Genomic DNA, 19,521 nt, shown 5'->3' with positions numbered 1-19,521 from the left:
GGTACCATTTCAAAAAATCTGCCTTTTCAATCAAACTTGTCATTTCCCTTTACTTGGGAGATCACGCACAGAACTGTCCTGACCTCTGTGAACACTGACCCGGGGCCCACACTCCCTTCTTCTGACCCGACTGCAGTGCAGGCTCAGCCTCTCATTCTTCAACACACACTGGTATCCCCATCCCGACCCAAAAGCGATCCGGTTTGGAGAAGCAAGGCTGAGAGACGCCTGTAGACAGGGCTGTTTATTTGCAGCAATGAAGACAAATGACAGAGATGAAGAAAAATGCAACACACAGGAGCCTGATCCTCCATCCTCGTTGATCAAAACTGTTCTGACAGCAATTCACACAACCTCTGAGAGACGGTCTCTTTACTTGTGCGCAGCGTGAGTCGGTACATCTGCAACAGAACACGGCAGGTCAGTGGCCGCACACAGGCTCGGGCGCCCTCAGTCGATGGCCCCTCGAGCTCTCCTGCTCAGTGCTTCCCTGGAGGCACCCAGCCCCAGCATTTCACAAAGACTTATGCAAACACACTCTCAAGCAGCGAAAATACAGAAAATTTGACAGTAACCAGTGGCAGCCCGTGAGTGGAGCCACTGGAACCCTCACGTGCCGCGGGCAGAGCACAGAGCTGGGGGCCACTCAGCAGCATGAGCAGGGCGCAGAGCCCAGGAGCCTGTACTTCCAACCCGGATGGTTCCCAAGTGAAGGGAAGACAGACGGCCGCACAAAGGTGCGCGGTGGCTCCACTCAACAGCACAGCCCCAAACTGGTCGGGCCCAGGTGTGCATCCACAGGACTAGGTAAGCCAAGAGTGCACACGCACAACCACAAGGGTGAGGGCTGGAGCACAGGGTCAGGCCAGCCGGACGGCAGCCCCGTGGTAGTGGTCTCTACAGGAGGTCAAGACAGACGGAGGGAGAGTGGACCCCAGGGAACTTTCTGGAGTGACAGAAATGTTCTATGTATCAGCAGGATAGTGGAGGTTACACAGGGGGACACATCTATCAGAACTCCTCAGACGACTCCACTTAGGACCTACATCACACCACAACCGGAACACAGCTCGGGCGTATATAGCTATTTCCTCAAGAAGTCTGACCTGGGCTTGTAGATTTGGCTCCAAACGCAGTAAGCATCCAATCTGGGTGGTTTTAGTGTGTATGATGCCAGCCCCCACGAAATTTGCAGGATTAGGATCAACGTCTTCAAGGAGCGCAGAACCAAACCCAATGATCTGTGTCACAGAGAGACAGGTGCAGAGGGCAGTGCAACCGGGGATGATGGAAGGAGAGCAACACAATCGGCCTCCCTCCAGAGCCCCGGGCAACGTCCCAACCCTGGGAACACCCATCAACAGGCCTTACCTTGGCTTTGGTGATTTCTGTGTCCATTGGATGCTTTGCTTTGAAAATGTTCTGCACTTCCTGTTGGGGACTGGGAGGTAAAACCAACAGTCACCACACTGAGCCAGGTCAGCGTGGGAGGACCCGGCCCTGCCCCCACTCCACGTCCCGTCACTCACCTGCTCAGCTGCTTCCAACGCTGAAAGAAATCCTGAGAAGCCATTTCTGTGGGCTGGAAAAATTTGTTGAGTGTGATAGGCAGCTTAACAGACACATTCTGAAAGGTTCCCCCATACCTACGAGCAACAGAGACACAGTGAACAGAGCGCATGAGCCGCCGAAAATTCTGAATCTCAACTACAGAACCAAATTCCTAGTTTGCAAATCAACGGGGCACAGGGAATGCCTGCTGCTGCGGAGGGTGGGAGGGGCGTGGGGAACAGAATGTTCTGGAAGGGTGGCAGACGAGGACCAACGAGCCGGGCACTGCACCAGTCTCTGTGTGTGCGTCTGGGGGGGCGCAGCTCCAGCCAGGCACTTTTGGGCCTGTCAGACCAACCTCGGGCTTCTACATCTCCTCACTTTCCCCCATAGCCCATTTCCTACAACTCTAAGTTGGTTTAAATTGTATGGGATTTTTCTTTTTTCTATGAAAAGAGACTAAAACAAGTGTTTGCCTACAGAATGCAACAAAAATTTGCCTATTTCCCTATTCTACAAAGTACACAGTTTCAGTTCTCTGTGTTTTTAATGTTTGAAAACACGCTTTTCCAAAACTTTAACCTACAAACACCCTACAGAAGCCAGTTGTTCACATACACTCTCTCCCACTCACTGAAAAAGGACAGTCAGGAACCCAATAGCAACACAAAACATAGCTTTTTTTAAAAAATAATCAAGTTGGGGGGCCCAGGTGGCTCAGTGGGTTGAGCATCTGCCTTCGGCTCAGGTCGTGATCCCAGGGTCCTGGGATCGAGCCCCGCATCGGGCTCCCTGCTCGGCGGGAAGCCTGCTTCTCCCTCTCCCGCTCCCCCTGCTTGTGTTCCCTCTCTCGCTGTGTCTCTCTGCCAAATAAATAAATAAAATCTTTAAAAAAATAAAAATAAAAATAAGAAATAAGATGCGGGGCGCCCGGGTGGCTCAGGGGGTTAAGAGTCCAACTCTTGATTTCACTCAGGTCCTGACCTCAGGCTCCTGCGATAGAACCCCACGTCGGGCTCTGGCTCAGCGTGGAGTCTGCTTGAGATTCTCTCTCTGCCCCTCCCCCCACTCTCCCTCTCTCTCTAAAATAAATTAGTCTTAAAAAGGATAATGACCAAGCAGCATGTACGCTCGGGGGACACTGGGCAACAATTCACCCCCGGATGGGAGGGCCTAGGGTACCATCCACACAACAGCCCGCACAGGGGCACACAGGACCCAGCCGGTCCCAGCCCCACAGTGCGGGCCCCCCAGTTCCCATCCCTCAGCTAGAGAGCACAGGACCTGAGCAACACAGTGCGGGCTCGCAGGGCCTCCCGCAACCCTGCGCACACTGCCTCTCCCTCATTTCCCGAACGCCATGCACCTAACACTGCAGTGCACCCAGTGGGTGCCGCCACTCACCTGGGACACCCCCTCAGCCCTCACAACAGCCTCCGAAGGAAGGAGCGGAAGCTCATCGAGAACAAAGGCCTCCCAGGGACACGGCTAAGTGCAGGCACAACCCCACAGCCCCAAGCCCCAGGCAAGAGCAGGCTGGTCATTCAGCCCACCGTCCCATGAGCTCCTCACCTGAACTGGATGTTGAGGACTGGCGCCTCCGTGAAGTCACACACACATTCTATGTTCACAATCTGTTGCACCTGTGCACCACCGTCCACGGTCGGATCCACGGGCTTGGTCTGCAAGCTCAGATGTGCACGTGTCAAGGAGGCCATGTCAACACTGGGGAACTGTGCCCAAGCCAAGCAAGCCCTGGAACGTTCTAGAATGGGGTCTGTGAGTCAGAGCTCATGCTGCTGATCTTGGAAGAAACCTCTAATACAGTTGATCCTACATACATGTTATTTTTAATGATTGATTAGAAACGCTTGCCTTTAACAATCTATGTTCAACATTTACCTTAAAATAAAAACAGGCCTGGCCTGTGGCAAGCAGGTTGCTGCTTTGCATGCCTCCTTTAGGAGAGGCAGCATCCTTGTCAGATGCACTGGGGCATTCCCAAGCCTCACTTTGTTTGGCTGGCCCATCCTTGGGAGGAAGAGATCTGGACACCAGAGCTGGCACCGGCTGGTCACATTCTAACCACGTTCCTGGCACTTATTAAGGACCAGGCTCCAGTGTGGACACAGCCGCTGGAGACAAGCACAGTGCGGCCCAAGTGTGCGGCCCAAGCCCATGCTCGCTCTGTCAGCAGCTGCTCGCTCAGGGAGACTCCCAGAGAAGACCAGAGCTCAGAGGGGCTTAAACATCATGTGACAGAACAAAACAAGAGCAAACAAAAGGGAGTCCAAGGAACCAAACGGCTCAGCAGCGGATGCCTGCGTGCCAATCTCCCACACGCCACCAGAAGCTCCCTCTAGATGCTAGACAGCGACTCGAGGGCGCCACAGCACGTGGAGCATCTGGGTCTTATGATAAAGAACAACTTCCTCAAAACCCTCCTCTAAACCCCAAATGCCTGTCTGCTGGGGACGCAGAAGACACGAGACCAAGGATATTCGTCTGAAGGTCATCTGAACAGATCAGTGTTGGAGTGAAATTTAAGAACTGCGTGGACGTCTTATTTCCATAAAATATAAACATCCGACCTAGAAGGGAAAACACAATTTGTTTCATACACATCCTGAACCTGAACGTTAACAGTGAAAAACACAAGAGTCCCTGTCACCAGCTGAACTCCAGAGAAGGGCCAGGGCGGAAACTCTGGCCGCGGGCGGACATGGGGTCATGGCTCCCCCTACTGGGGGAGCTCCAGCTCTCCATCTAAGGCGCAGCCTTTCTTGGGACAGCGCCCTGCCTGAGACCTGGGACCAAGGACCTGGCCACCACCTCCAGGGGGGCCTGGCCAGACCTTCCTCACCCACAGCGATGCCCCAGCCGGTACCACAGAGGATCATGAGCTGGACGCTGGAGGCAAGGACGCCCAATGTCATCACTTAACATCACAAAAGAAATCTCTTTCTGAACATTTTTATTCCCTCTGAACTCCGAATGGAAAGTGAATTTCAAATACTCTGATGAGGACAAACTGCACCACCACCCCACCCACCCCTGAATGTGGGGGGGCAGTCACGGCCCAGTGGACAAGGGATGCTGCACCACCCGCTCTCAGTACAGAGTCCCCTAAAGAAGGTTTCTGTTAATTCTCACAACATCCCTAAAACATCCCTGGAGGGCCGATGCGCTATTTCTCTCTGGCTGTCCACACGTGCACTTGTTCCCACACAAAAAACTCAGTCCTCACAAGGCTCAGAGATGACACCCAAGAGGGAGGTTGGCAGTCGTCCATCCACCAGCACCCCAGCAGCACCCCAATTGCCAGTGGACGGTTTTCTTTGGGGAGAGACTTAAAAGCATTTTCTAAAAGTCATGGTAAAATACACAGAACATAAAAAGTACCATCTTCACGGTCTCTAAGCCCACAGCTCAGGGACACTAAGTACATTCACACTGTTGTGCGGCCATCCCCACCATCCGTCTCCAGAAGTTTCCACCATCCCAAAGGGAAACTGTCCCCCTGATACCGACCCCATCCCTCCCCCGGCACGCATCGTTCACTCTCTGTCCCAAGTCACCGACCCCCATACCTCCCCCCGCCCCGGAGCCCACTGTCCACTCTCTGTCCCCCTGAGTCACCGACCCCCTTCCCTCCCCCCGCGCCCACCGTCCACTCTCTGTCCCCCTGAGACACTGACCCCCATCCCTCCCCCCGCGCCCACCATCCACTCTCCATTCCCCTGAGTCACCGACCCCCATCCCTCCCCCGGCGCCCACCGTCCACTCTCTGTTCCCTGTGAATCTGGAGACTCTAAGGACCTCATGTGGGGGCAATCCTGCAGTATTTGTCCCTCTGTGTCTGGCCTGTCTCACTCAGCATCACGTCCCCCAGGTCCACCCACACTGTGGCAGGTGTCAGCGTGTCCCTCCGTGTTCAGGCTGAGTGACGGTCCGGTGTGTGGATGGACCACATTTATCCGCTTGTCCGTCGATGACGCTTGGGCTGCTTCCCTGTGTCAGCGGCTGTGAATGTGGGTGTTCAGGCATCCACTCGCGTCCCTGCTTTTGGCTCTCTGGGTCAATACCTTGAAGGGGAATCGCTGGAACACACGGTCATTCCATTTTCAGTTGTTTGAGGAACCGCCACGCCGTTTTCCACGGCTGCTGCACCGGCTTCCATTCCCGCCGCGTGTGCGGGAGGGTCCACCCTGCACGTGCTCCCACTCGCGGGGTTTCTGCTGTCAGTGGACAACAGCCGTCTTGAGGGCCGCAAGCGGGTCCTCGCCGTAGCTCTGATGTGCGTGTCCCTGACGAGCAGGGACGTGGGAATCTCCCCTGCTGGCTGGCCAGTTGTAGGTCTTCCCTGGACAGACGTCGGCTCCAGTCCTGCGCCCATCTTTGAATCAGACTGTTGTTTTATTGTTGAGATTTAGGACTTCTCTGTATGTTCTGGAAACTAAGCCCTTACCAGATGCGTGACTTGCAAATATTTTCTGCCCGTAGTTTCTAAGTGATGGTTTCCGTTAAGTAATTAAAGCACATACCCAAATTCTGCCGGAATTCAGACTTCAGTCCAATTTGAAGCAGCTGGTTTTCAAACAGCACACCATTATTTTTACAGACGAACCTAGGGGGAAGGGACAGCATGTGAGTCCCTCAGCCACCCAATGAAAATATAAAGATTTACTTTGAAAAAGAATCTAACAAACAAAAAGTCCAGAAAAACCTCTAAGGGACTTAAAGTAAGGTTAAGGTAGAAAAGTACTGTAGAAACATCAGTAAAAGGTGCCCACTAGAGACCCAGGGTGTGACCACACAGGACAGAGCAGGACAGTGCTCGGCCCTCCACAAAAGCACTGATCCACGACTCAAACATGCACACACCAGGGCCCACACATGCTCTCAGGCCAGACCTGACGCAGGGCGCTGGCCGCAGCTCCGGGGGTGACCAGCAGCATGGCAGCCAGGCTGCTGCAGGCGATGCCCACCCCTCATGCAGGGTTAGTATCTGCACCCCACGGGGGCCCATGATGTTGCTCACTACATGGTATCCACACTACACAGAATCAGAAGAAAATGAAATGTGTGTTCAGTTTTGCTTGTACTCATCTCTGAGGAGCTAAGTGTCCTGTCCTCCTCTACCACAAACCACAATTATGCAGTAAACTGGGACCAAAAGAAGGAGCGAGGGGCAGGGCAGGTGCAGCGCAGTCAGCGAGGCAACAAGAGCCAGCCCTGCTCGCTGGCCGCCTGCTCTGGGGGCTCCCCATCTGCACATGGAGGAGGAGGCACAGTCCAGAGTGGGCAGCGGGGCAGGCAGGCAGGAGGGGCACTGCCACGTGGAGCTCTCCATGACATCCAGGGGGCAGCGAGAGATAGACGCTCCCTGGCAGCAGCCCCTATACCCCAAAATCTCCGAGTCCAGGTGTGCTGCTGGCCTAGAGAAGCTCAGAGCCAGCACTCCCTGCCCTCACCCTGTTTCGTACAAAGGTGCCTGTGGGCACCCCACAGAGGTTCAGGTGCTGCTGACATGTGTGCATGACCACCAGCCACCCTCACGTGGAAGAAGCAGCGGCAGACACAGCAGGAAGCACGGTTCATCCACAGATGGCTGGGCCTGGTCCACCATGGGGCCCATTCCACGGAGCCGTGCTCCTCTCGGTCCCCACGGCTGCCCTCCAGCCTCATCCAGCACCCCCATCTCAACACAACAGGCGCTCTGCCCAGTTCAAGCTGCTCACGCTGCACACGAAGCCTCAGAAGGCAAAATGCAGCCCATTCAGCATGCACAACCTTCTTCCACAACACACCTGAGTGTGTGGTGCTTTTCCATGTCCAACTCAGCATTTCTAGAAGCCACAGACTGTAACTCGCACCCATCCAAACCTGCCTCGTCACCTTCAACAAGCCACAGGAAGCAAGAATTCACACACAGTACAAACACCAAGAGACAGGAAAACTGCAAAACCACAAGAATCCTGCTGCTGTCGTCACAACACTCAAGGACAAGGGGCCGCTTTCTGAAGATGCTCCTCTCCGTCTGGCCGGCCTGCCCCCACACCCAGGCCAAGCCCTCCCACACCTCCCGGCCGGATTTAAGACCAACAGAGACACAAGGGACAGAGAGCAGACAGAAAAAAGGTACGGAACAGCACAGCAAAGAGAGGAGAAAAGAAAGCATGCTGGGAAGCGCGGGGTGACGTCCGTGCCCTGGAGACGGGGAGGGGGCCAGGGGGGCAGGGCTCCACGCATGGGGGGGGGGGGACGGTCTTGATGAGGTGACACAGAGAGCAGGGAAGATGGGGCTGGGGGAGGGGAGAATGGCCCGCGCCTCGGGACGGACCAGGATAAAGCAGGAGGGTGCAATTGAGGAATGTGTCTCAATAAAAAAGGCAGGCTGGGCACCTGCCAGGAACATGCAGAGAGGGGATGATGCCGAGAGAGTCCCTGTCCTGAGGACACGAGAGACCGACTACCTGGCAAAGTTGTCTTCAGAGCCGGGAGCCAGTGGTGCAACCGCGGAGGGTGAGTCTGAGAACACATCCACGAGCAGCCCGCCGGAGGAGGGTGGGGGGCCCGCGGGGGCAGGGGGTGCAGCCCCCAGACCCAAGAGGTCTGCCGATGGAGAAGGCGTGGACTGGAAAACAGGGAAGGAGAGGGTCAGCGGGGAACCTTCAGGCACGCCAAGGCCAAGCAAGTACAAGCACCTGTACCACCCCCCCAACAGCTCCTGCCAGGCTGCGCCAGGCAAGCGTCCAGCACATGAGGGGGACTGCACCCCAGGGTCAAGCCTGAAGCCCACAGCTGGAGGATCAGGCACAATCTCACATGACTAGAAAAAGAGTTAACCTTTCTTCATGAAGATTATCTTAACGGGAAAAAAAAGTTCTGAAAACACTTTTGCCACAAAGGAGGCCAAAAGAAAGTGAGACCACACACGCCACGGTCAATCTTCCGAAGCGGGAGTGAGCATGAGAGGTGAAGTCAGCTAACAACTCAGGGCGCACTCTTGGTTTAACCGTGTGTAAGCCTTACTGAGTCAAAGAGGAAAAAACATAAAAAACCTACAGAAGAGACATCTTTTATTTAAATGATTTTTTGATCCTAGGCAAAAGACAAAGAATAAAGCCACGGGGGGACCACTCCCCCCACAAAGCACACACCCAGCCGACATGCACACTCTGGCCCTGCACCTTGGGAGGCGAGCGGGCTCTGGTTTCCCCTGGGGCGGTGTCGCAACAAGGCCAGAGATGAGCCGCTCAGCCTTGAGGCTGGTCTTGAATGACTTTGAGTGTCCCACTGAACATTCGTGAAGGTACAAGTCAGCCTGGAATTATCTGAGACTACATCCTGATGCCATTTTACATTGCTATATTTTGCTGGGTTTTAACATACACTCATCTTTTCAGGAACACAACTACCCTGTGAGCTAAAGGAGGCCAAGTACTTTCTTCCCCCAGCACGTGGGCATCCACCCTGGGCACTGGCCAGTCACACCACTGGCGAGGCCTCTGACTGCCAGAGGAATTCCATTCTATGATAAAGGAGGCATCACAAAATATGTGCTCTGCAAGAGGGTGTGGGTCTGACGGGGCCAAGAACCCTGCTCTGCTGATGGCCCCTCCTTCCTCAAGGCTGGTGGGGGCGGTGGTATGCAGCACATGGAGACCAACCCTGCAGGGCCCCCAGAAAAGGGATGGGGATCACAGAGGAGCTGTCAAGAGAAGGAGTACCAGAAATTCCTGCAACATGAGCAAGGACGTGGATGTGACCTCTCAAGGTGGCTCCTGGCCCTCGCTGCACGGGACAGGGCTCCTGGGAGCACAACTCCTCGCAACACTGCTTCCCAGTCACTGCAGGAGTCTCACCATCTGAGGAGCATGGAATCAGGCAAGCAAGGCACCTGCTGTAGCTGACACACCTACGGCCTAAATGGGGATTATCGCCCCACTGCCACCTATTGCAAGATCTTTACCACTGGCTCCTGAATAATGGTTCAAATGTTTGTTTGTTTGTTTGAAGATTTCTTTATTTATTTGAAAGACTGAGAGGAATAGCGAGAGAGAGTGCCAGGCAGACTCCACGCCAACGACAGAGCCTGACATGGAGCTCAATCCCAGGACCCTGAGATCATGACCTGAGCCAAAACCAAGTCAGACACTTAACCAACTGAGCCACCCAGATGCCCCAATTCAAAAGTTTTTGTTTTTTAAGATTTTACTATTTGAGAGAGAGAGAGAGAGAGAGAGAGCACAAGGTGGGGCAGTGGCAGAGGGAGAAGCAGACTCCCCACCGAGCAGGGAGCCCGACTGACACAGGGCTCGATCCCAGGACCCTGACATCATGACCTGAGCTGAAGGCAGACACTTAACTGACTGAGCCACCCAGGCGCCCCCAAATGTTTCTTAAAGAAAATCTTTTGTCCAGGGATGCCTGGGTGGCTCAGTCGGTTAAGTGTCTGACTGTTCATTTTGGCTCAGGTCATGATCTCAGGGTTGTGAGATGGAGCCCCACATCAGGCTCTCTGCTGGACGAGGAGCCTGATTACGATTCTCTCTCTCCCTCTGCCCCACCCCCCACCAAGCATGTGAAGGCACAAGCTCTCGCTCTCTCTCAAAAAAATTTTTTAAAAAGAAAACTTTTTCTCCAATTAGGTCAAATATGCACCCCCAAAATTACAACAGACAGAAGCAAGGCTGTTCTGCTGGGAGAACCCACCTGGACAACTGCTCCCTCCCCAGATCCGTGGGGCAGGTCCCCAGACCCACTGCCTCTCCGCTGACTCCCCTTCCTTTCAGGACTCAGGGAGACCATCCCCGGGGAGTCTGCCCAACAGCCATCAGACAAGTTCTTTCTCCTCACCTTGACAGCAACGACAGCAGGAAGGAGAACAGCGAGAACAGTCCCGCATGCCTACAGAGTGCATGTTGGCTCCAAGCTCCACTACCAGCCCGAAAGCCCCAGGAGCACCGGGATGTCTCCAAACACCCACCAAAGATGGCCCTGGCGCCACAAGAGATGCTCACCATGCACGTTCACCATGCACAGATAAGCAACCAGGAGGCACAGGGGCCGAGGCCCCAGGCCCACGGAAGGTGGACCCAAGGAGAGCAGCCTGTTACAAAGAAAACATTCTTCCAGCATTGTCTGTGACCCTGAGTAAGGCCTTCTGACCGAAAGCACACCACAGTAAAACACACTGCTGTTTTCCATGTAAAATCCAGACATCTCAATGCCATTCTGAGGCAGGGCCTCCCCTCCGAGGTGGGAAGGAAGACTAGAGGAGACTCAGCCTGGAGGGACCCCTCCCCCACTTTTCTGCCCTGCTTCTCCTGCCCCCGTTGGAGGGGGTCTCTGATCAGACCCCCGGCCGTCTGAGCACTGAGAGCAAATCACCACTCACGTGATCATGATGCTCTCGGCAGCACTGCTAGTTCTCAGCTCAGAAGGGCCATCTGCTCACAAACAACTACTCGCCAGGCACCACTTAGTCAAGCAGAAAACTCAGAGCCTGAAGTTAAAATATTTGCCGAGTTGACCTGGAAGAGAGCCTCACTGCTCCCCGGCCCTGAGAACGTGCTTTATCAACAACTCGTTAAATCTTATCACACCTGCCTTCTCAAAGTGGGGCTCACTGCTCACAACCGGCGTCAGAAAGGGGCCAACGGATTCCCAAGCACCACAGCCTAGATGTGGCTGGGCAAACCAGATGTGGCCCAAGGCCTGGTACATGTACGCTTCTCAAGAAAAGTCAAGAACCAAATAAGGAAAGACCAGTGACAACCATCAGCAAAGACACTAAAGCCCATTTCCACTGCTCACGTCAGGGCACTCGGCAGGGGCTGCCCCCCGAGGCACAGACAAGCCATCCCAGTTTCTCCTGGCAGACAGCCCCCCGCTGCGTCACCTGAGTCTGAGTCCAGACGATGCCAAAGGCAGATGAGCCACTGCCCCCAGCACCATGGGAAGAACCTGGTGTAGCACGAAAACCAGTTCACGCACAAGCCTGTAGGCCCACTACCTCCAGGAACCAGGCCACTTCACAAATCCAATCAACAGAACCCTGGCACTAAGATGACCTTCGGGACCTCTTCACCAACAAGTGTCCGTGCTCCTGGGGTGGGGCGAGCCAGTCACTGCCTTCAAGACTCAGGTCCACTCTGTGCCCAGGGGATAGGTGCAGAGACACGGAGCTTGAAAAGCCAGCCCTGCTAAATTACTCAGGGACAAAGGGATGATGACCACCTGGAGAAAAAGCATGTATTTATCATTCACTGCAAAACCAATTCATGAAATTTAGCTGCCAAAAACCATGGAGCAGGCATCACAAGGAAACATGCCAGAAGGTCCAGACTAAAGAAGGCACCTCCAAAAAGAAAGCATCAGGACTCAGGTGACACCCATCACAGTGGGGACCGCTAGTCAGGGGCCTGGGGAGGCCTGAATATAGGGCTCATGGTAGGCCCGGCATCCTTGGTTCAAGGGCCGGACACACAGTCAATGGGGAGACACAAGCAGATCCCGCCAAGGAGCAACAGGTCTCAGACAAAAGCACACTCTTGACAAGCAAAGGCCCTGGTCTCTCTGCACAGGGGCACACATCTGCTCTGACACTCCTCCTCACAAAGGCCACCTGGTATTGCTAGTAGGTATTATTCACGTCACTGGACCAAGACCCCAGAGAGGAAAGAAAGCTCTCCAGGATCCCTCCCATAATGGACAAGCTGAAAGCCCACAGTTCTGGGGAGCCAGTCCCAGCACCCAGGTGGCAGCTATGCGGCAGGGCTGGTGTGCATGCTCTCACGAAACTCCTACTCCAGTCAGGAAGAGACAAGAAACAAACACAGCTCTCAGAACAACATCTCCCACCTGATAAACATCAAAGGACATGTTTTCATTTATATGTGAATGTTCTCACCATTTCATACAAAAATGGGAAATTGATTCTGAACCAAATCACTACTGAAAACCTCTAAGAACAGCATGAGGTACGTCAGTCTACTCTAAACCAACAAGGAATAGCTGGACAGACCTCCTACACAAGGCAGTCCCGCAAATGAAGTGAGTGACCGTGTCGTCTGACCCAGTCAGGACAGAGAGGAACTGGGAGCACACTCTGGACCCGAGACAGCGATCTGCAGGACTTTCTAGAAGACGGGGCCCAGGCGTCTGAAAACAGCTTCTGGAGGTCATAGGCAAAAGAGACGTGAAGACCTGGGCTGGGTCCCACTGCTACGTTCCTGGCACACACTGTCATACTTAACACAACTCTCCCGAACAGACAAATGCTCTGCTGGCCCCAAATCTCAGAGACCAGGCAACCCAGGAGCTTATGCAGCACACTGCCATCAGGAAGGGACCCACCGCGGCGCTGGCTGGGGCAGGCTCAGGGCCCCCGTTGACATCGGCGCTCCTCTCTCGCTTGGCCTCCTCCAGGTCTGTCACTGTGTTTGGGCCCTTCTTCTTCTTGAGCTTGGCCAGGATGGAAGACTCACGCTCTGGAAACGGCGGCATCTCCTCCAGGACAGTTGCCTAGAGAAAGAGGCCCTGGGTCACCACAGCTCAAAGCCCTGTGGCTTCCAACCCCAAGACATGTGACAGCACAGCAGGGGGACAGAGCAGCCAGGGCCTACCAGGATGTCAGTGCTGGCCACTGTGCTGAGCCTCAGGTACTCCACGGCCCGCTGCTGCAGCTCTACGTCCGCATTCTTCAGCTGGCTGTCGCTGCGCAGCACGTCCTGAATGGTGGTCTTCACCTCCGGAAAGAGGTTCACAAACTTGATGTAGGTGGACAAGAGCAGCGCCCTGGTGGGGACGCTGCACAGGTGGAACTTGGAGTGCAACAGGTTGAACTGGATCAGGGGGCTGCAGGGCACAGACAGGGCACTGGATCAGGGGGCTGCAGGGCACAGACAGGGCCATGGATCAGGGGGCTGCAGGGCACAGACAGGGCACTGGATCAGGGGGCTGCAGGGCACAGACAGGGCCATGGATCAGGCTGCAGGGCACAGACAGGGCACTGGATCAGGGGGCTGCAGGGCACAGACAGGGCCATGGATCAGGGGGCTGCAGGGCACAGACAGGGCCATGGATCAGGGGGCTGCAGGGCACAGACAGGGCACCGGATCAGGGGGCTGCAGGGCACAGACAGGGCACCGGATCAGGGGGCTGCAGGGCACAGACAGGGCACCGGATCAGGGGGCTGCAGGGCACAGACAGGGCACCGGATCAGGGGGCTGCAGGGCACAGACAGGGCACCGGATCAGGGGGCTGCAGGGCACAGACAGGGCACCGGATCAGGGGGCTGCAGGGCACAGACAGGGCACTGGATCAGGGGGCTGCAGGGCACAGACAGGGCGCAGACAAGGTGGAGGCACATCACCCCTCGTCCCCGACGCCCTGTGCGTGCCACCAGCCACCTATGCCTCTCACCGGCGGGGTGAGCGAGGGGCGGCTCTGGGAAAAAGACCCACACTAAGCCACAACCACTCCTGTAAAGCAGAAGAGTTGTGCCGTCAGGCACGCACCTCCATCTCTGGACTGAGCGCAAACCTCCCCTCCAGTCAGCTAGAACCCCTGTTCTTGTACAGCTTGAAGGAAAATAAAAATAGTGACCCAGAGTAGAAGTGCTCCTGCTCTGGCCATCCCAACAAGCTGTGAGGACACCTGCCACCCTACACTCCGCCAACAGCTGAGAAGCGGGAGACCCAGAGCCAGCACCACAGCACAGCGCTCACCCGACTCCCATATGGGCTCTCTCACCTGGATCTTGGGTCCCCGGCTATCAAGTTTCCAAACTCCCCCAGGATGTAGCCACCCACTTTGACCAGGTTCTCATGGCACGCTGGGGCCTGAAGAGCCTGTAAGACAGTAAGCACGATGAGCCCGATGCACAGGCGCCCCCAGCGCGGGTCAAAGAGCTGAGACGCATCTGTCATCAGGGTAAAGTCGCTACATCGTGGTGATGTGCCAAAACCAAGCACCACTCAGGAAGCGCTCCTGTGAGCTTCCAGCAGCTTCCAAGAGACCGTCCTGGCTTTCGAATCCACCCCTTCATGCCCTTCCTGCCACTTCTGCAGGTATGTCAGTTGTAGGGGAACCCGAGAGGCAGGGATGTGGCCAATCCCAGCCCTGCAATGAGAGCTGTGCTCTACTCAGGCTCCAGGTGGGGGCAGGTGCACATCAGCATCCTCCTGGGCACACATGACCCTCGCCAACGGAGCCCAAGAACCACACTATGGAGACCCTGCACATACTGGAGATTAGGCTCCACAGTGTGAGCTGGGACCTCCCAGACCAGCAAGTGGGAGACACAAGGGAGGCCAGCAGTACCCATCAAAACCCCACGCTTTATCCAGAGAGGGGCATCTGGACCATACCTCGAACACCGTTTTGGCAGCATAGCCCTGCACATCGTCCCGGTTGATGACAATCTGAATGACACGGTACCACACCTCTTCGCTCACATAGTCACCGGCAATCCGGATCAGGTTCAGGATGGTGTCCACGTACCACGTGTAGTCCACAGCATACTTCTCCGCCAAGATGGCAACCTTCAGCACCTGCAGGGGTGGATGCTCAGGGCAGGCGCTCCAGGCCCCACAGCACCAGCAGCAGCACCATGTGCTGCCCTGCATCAACTCCAGGGCGTCAGAAGGACCTCCACACATGCCAAAGCTTGGGTGTGCAAGAAGCTTCCACCAAATTCTCAATGGAGCCCAGAAAGTACCGCCCTCCAGGAATAGACTCAGAGGGACACAGTCTAGGAAAACACACCGGAGGGCCAGGTCATGGCTGCAGGTGGGCACAGCTGCCGTCCGACCTCGGCCTAGGCAGCCCTGGCATGGGTCCTCCTCCCAGCAGCCCCATCCTCAGAGCGGCAGGGCTCCCTGGGTCTCCTCCTGCTCTGGCCAGCCTTTCTCAACACTCTCCCCTCTACTCTTCATGGGAAACCCCACCCACTCATTTACCCCCATGCATTCCAGAGGGCTCTGTGGACCACACACACTGCTCAGGGGCAAGAGCACTGGGCTGTCCAAAAGCAGACCCCTGCTCCCTCCCCTAGTCACCTTCTTGGGGCACTGAGCCCCCTGAACAGCATCAGCTATCAACACTAGACCCTGTTCTTTATGCAGCTGCCCATCCTCACAGCCCACCTTCCCACTCCTTCACCCTCCTGACTGTGCCCCCAGAGCCCCTGCTGTAGCCTGGACCACCATCCATCTGCTCTGCCCACCCTCCGGCATCCACATCGACTCTCCATAGTGATCCCAGAGCGTCATTCCAAAACTCAATGTCACTGCCCTTGGCCTAAAACTCTTTGAGCCCAGAGCTTGCCCCAAAGCTGAGCACTCAGGGCCTCCCACCAGCATGACACAGGTCAGCATCTTCACTGCCCCTGCCACATATGCCCTGCTCCCACCATGCTAACCCGTCCCCCTGTACCCCATGACAACACTTCCCAAGCTGCCCCCAGCCCCCGCCAGGGTCCGGAGCTCTGCCTCCACCAATCCTCAGCCACACTACAAGCAAGTCTGCCATCCTGCCTAGGACCTGCCTTCCCTGTGGACAGAAAGGCCCCCTGTGAGCAGGGTACCCAGCACATCCAGGTGTGGATGCCAGGCAGCTAGCACGACCCCAGGGTAAATCCTCGGACATGCCACACTGCACAGACGGACAGACAAGAGCACTGACCTGTAAACTCACATCGGTCAGTCTTACTCCTCATTCAACTAAAGCTGACTGAGGAACGTCACTCGTCATTTCCAAAGGGGTAAGAGCCAACATGGAGCTGGCTAACATTCAAGACCTTAAAAGCCTGAACACGCCCCTTCCCTCTCTGCTCAGAACGCACCCGGCAGTGATGAGAACCATGCCCTGGTGACTACGGTCCCCAGAGCAACCCAGGCCCACCGGCACAGGCACCAAGCCCTAGCCCTGCCGCCTGACCACGCTCCAATCATGACCCCCACCCACCCCAGGCTCCCGTGCACGTCTGTTCTTGGATCTTCCTCCCGACGCTCCCCTGCACATCTGTTCTCAGATCTCCACCCCACACTCCCCTGCACATCTGTTCTCAGATCTCCACCCCACACTCCCCTGCACGTCTGTTCTTGGATCTTCCTCCCTGTCCCTCCTGGCTCCCCGGATGCACCTGAGCCCTCTTTCCTGGCTGGGCATCAGTTCAGCTCCAGAAGCCTTCCTTGACCTTCTTCTTCAGGGGAGCCCTGCTCCTCACTAAAGCATGACCACACAGTAATTAAGCCATGCCACTTAGCACTGAAGAGCCAGCACCTGTCCCAGCCCAGCCACGCGGGCCACAGCCATTGAATAAATGATCCTCTATAAACCTGAGTGTCCAACTATGCAGAGCCACCTATACCCAGAAACTCCAAGCCTGTCATTTCCAAACCGAACAGCAGCCTAGGAGCAATCCTGAGAGTCACTCATGGTGAGCTCTGATGCTGGACACCTGCTCCCCAGAGCTCCCCAGGAGGCCTCAGCCGCACTTTGCTCCCCAGAACAACAAATAAGAAACACTTTTTCATAGGAGGGAGAGGCTGCAGGGTCGCTGACCTTGGCAACTGACCTCTCCACACAGACTCACACTGAGCCCTCTGTGAATCACAACACACACTCGGGGCCCCCTATGTGCTGGCCTCAGGCTACCTGGAACCTGGTGCACCCCAATTCTGCATCACGATCAGCCTTTTCCCAGGTCAGTATGTGCAGGACTCTGACAAGGTGTTTGGTGTGTGCACCCACTTTGCTGATGACCTAACGTGAGGGCTGCCAGATGGGAAACGGTGGCTACGCTCAACGTTATCAGAGAGGAAGGAGCGCGTGCCCAGCACATAAGCAGTAATTCCAAGGTTCAAACTTGCAGACTTTTGCCCACAGGAATCTGAACTCGCGCTCACCTGAGTTGCAAAAGTATCTCACTGCGAGGGTCCCTATTCACACAGGCTGTTCAAAGTTATTCCCGAAAGACTGAAAGGCTCCACTGATGGGAAACTAAGGTGAAGGAATCTCTCACCCAGAACCAAGCAGATTCCCAGGAAAGCACTGGAAAGAACCACACACACAAAGGAAAGGAAGACTGTGCTGGCGGCACGGTGGCCATCAGACTTACAATCTCTTCTCGGATGGAGTAGTCGGCCGTCTCCAGGTAGCTCAGCATCTCGGCCACAATCTGCTGGGCATTGCTGCGGTCACACATGGCATAGAGGAGGTCCACGGCCCGCTGCCGCACGCTCACGTCCCGCTCAGTCTGGGGGCGCAAGGAACAGCGTGAAAAGCCATTCAAGCAGACCGTGGGCAGGGTGGACAGGGCCCTGCGGCTCAGGCCCCCTACTCCATCCCAACGCTCACTGCGAGCTCTCCCCACTCCCCATCTTTGATCCAGGGACCCTTGACACACTCTGCTCATGCAGAGCCCCTCACTCCTACACTTGGGCCCAGCAGCTCTGGACCACCCAGAATCAAGGTGAGTCCCTGGGGTAAGTCAGAGGCCTCTCTACTGTGTGGTCACGGACTGGCACCTTCTGCCTCACCTGGGAGCTTATCACAGTGCTGCTCTCAGGCCCCACCCCAGACCTGCTCCGTCAGCTTCTGCAATGCAATAAGACCCCAGCTGCTCCTCGACATAGGACAGCCTGGGAGGCACAGCCGAACCACCATGCAACGGACAAAGGCAAGGGCAAGTCTTTCTGACTTCTGGCAATAACTGATAACAAACACCAAAACCAGGGCCAGGAGAATCCAGAACACCAAAAAACTAAACTGCCAGCCCTTGTGTAGCCTCTTATTCAAAACACACGCCAAAAATGCTAAAACTTGTACAAAAGGACAGAGTCAGACCTGTTCTTAACTGTAAGCCTGAGCAGATCAGAGGGCTCTGTAGCGTCCCCACCTGCCTTCCGTTCTCTAGAGCACTTCATCTAGCAACCAGTAACACGGGGGATACCGTGGTGTCCCACTGTGGGCAACCAGCCCGCAGAACCTGTTCTGGAGACTCACAAAGGCAGGTAATGGGAGCAGGTAACCTCAACTTGGCTCTTGCAACTCTGAAGCTTTAATTCCTTAAGAAAGGTGTATTTTCTTTTGCAAAGGGTGAGTTTTCTCAGAGACAAGGACAAAATATTTTACCTTTGTACCAAAAAGAACTGTTTGCATTGATTCAAACATCTACCGTGACTCTGCTCTGTGCAAAACAGGATGCTCAACATTGCATGCTCTAAGCTGACCTCAGAGGCAGAGAGAAAACAGTCGCCCGGGGGGTGCAAGCCCCAGAGGACAGAGCACTTGCCTTCAGAGCGTTGATGACTGTCTCAATGTGCGTCTTGACTGCCTCGTGGGAGAACTCGGAGCTGGCCAGTGTGCACATGCTCTCCAGGGCCAGATAGCGCAGGTTGGTCTCCCGGTGCTGCAGGAACTGGCCCAGCTGGTTACAGGCGCGGACGAGGAGGTTTGGCTCACTGCACCGACAGGAGAAGCAGGGTAGGTGGGGGTTCCTCAGCACGTACCTCACAGACAGGGCCACTCACAGGTCAGCATGGCAGGTGGCGTTCACAGCCAGCACACTACTGAAGGGAGACCTTGGGGGCCCCCACAACAAAAGCCTTGAACCTAAACCCTGAGGCCAGTTTTGCATTTGCTCTGCTCGTTGCCACCTCATATGCAGAATTCCACCAACTCCAAAGAGCTGGTAACAACAGAGGCACCACCCCGAATGGAGTGTCTCCTGAGCCTCTGTGCCAAGCTCATAGAGGGAACACGCAGGACTCTCGCCAAGGGGCCAGAGAGGCTCAGCCAGAGGCAGCAAGCCTTGGTGAATGGCTGAACAGAGGCCTTGCCCACAAGAAGACTCCTGAGAGCCATGCGCACGGACACAGAGGTACAAGGTCAGTGAGTCCCAAAGTACCACTTCCCGGAGAGTTCTGGCTACTCTGCTACTACTCTTGACTTTGC

At 55.5% G+C, this 19,521-nt stretch overlaps 1 protein-coding gene across 3 annotated transcripts in view; it reads right to left on the bottom strand.

The window, feature by feature from the left end:
* Nucleotides 1–231: 231 nt before the first annotated feature.
* AP2A2 (adaptor related protein complex 2 subunit alpha 2) overlaps nt 232–19,521 on the bottom strand; it is an 87,009-nt gene continuing 67,719 nt past the window's right edge. For all 3 annotated transcript variants that reach the window (XM_028094194.2, XM_028094190.2, XM_028094191.2), the window contains exons 9-22: nt 18,860–19,028; nt 17,684–17,821; nt 14,931–15,113; nt 14,314–14,411; nt 13,185–13,416; nt 12,916–13,083; nt 8,028–8,188; nt 6,096–6,178; nt 4,053–4,142; nt 3,124–3,247; nt 1,530–1,646; nt 1,372–1,441; nt 1,107–1,241; nt 232–401 (exon numbers count right to left, since the gene is read on the bottom strand). In XM_028094194.2, the coding sequence (XP_027949995.1) occupies nt 324–401; nt 1,107–1,241; nt 1,372–1,441; nt 1,530–1,646; nt 3,124–3,247; nt 4,053–4,142; nt 6,096–6,178; nt 8,028–8,188; nt 12,916–13,083; nt 13,185–13,416; nt 14,314–14,411; nt 14,931–15,113; nt 17,684–17,821; nt 18,860–19,028 (1,846 nt within the window). In that variant the 3' untranslated portion in view covers nt 232–323. The remainder of the gene's footprint in view (nt 402–1,106; nt 1,242–1,371; nt 1,442–1,529; nt 1,647–3,123; nt 3,248–4,052; nt 4,143–6,095; nt 6,179–8,027; nt 8,189–12,915; nt 13,084–13,184; nt 13,417–14,313; nt 14,412–14,930; nt 15,114–17,683; nt 17,822–18,859; nt 19,029–19,521) is intronic.

Source organism: Eumetopias jubatus, unplaced genomic scaffold (assembly GCF_037043125.1).
Source record: "Eumetopias jubatus isolate StellerSeaLion01/CBP00866 unplaced genomic scaffold, mEumJub1_p1.0 scaffold_13, whole genome shotgun sequence".
Taxonomy (NCBI): domain Eukaryota; kingdom Metazoa; phylum Chordata; class Mammalia; order Carnivora; family Otariidae; genus Eumetopias; species Eumetopias jubatus.
The sequence above is the reverse complement of the archived record's forward strand: the minus strand, read 5'-3'. Positions and strand labels throughout refer to the sequence as shown.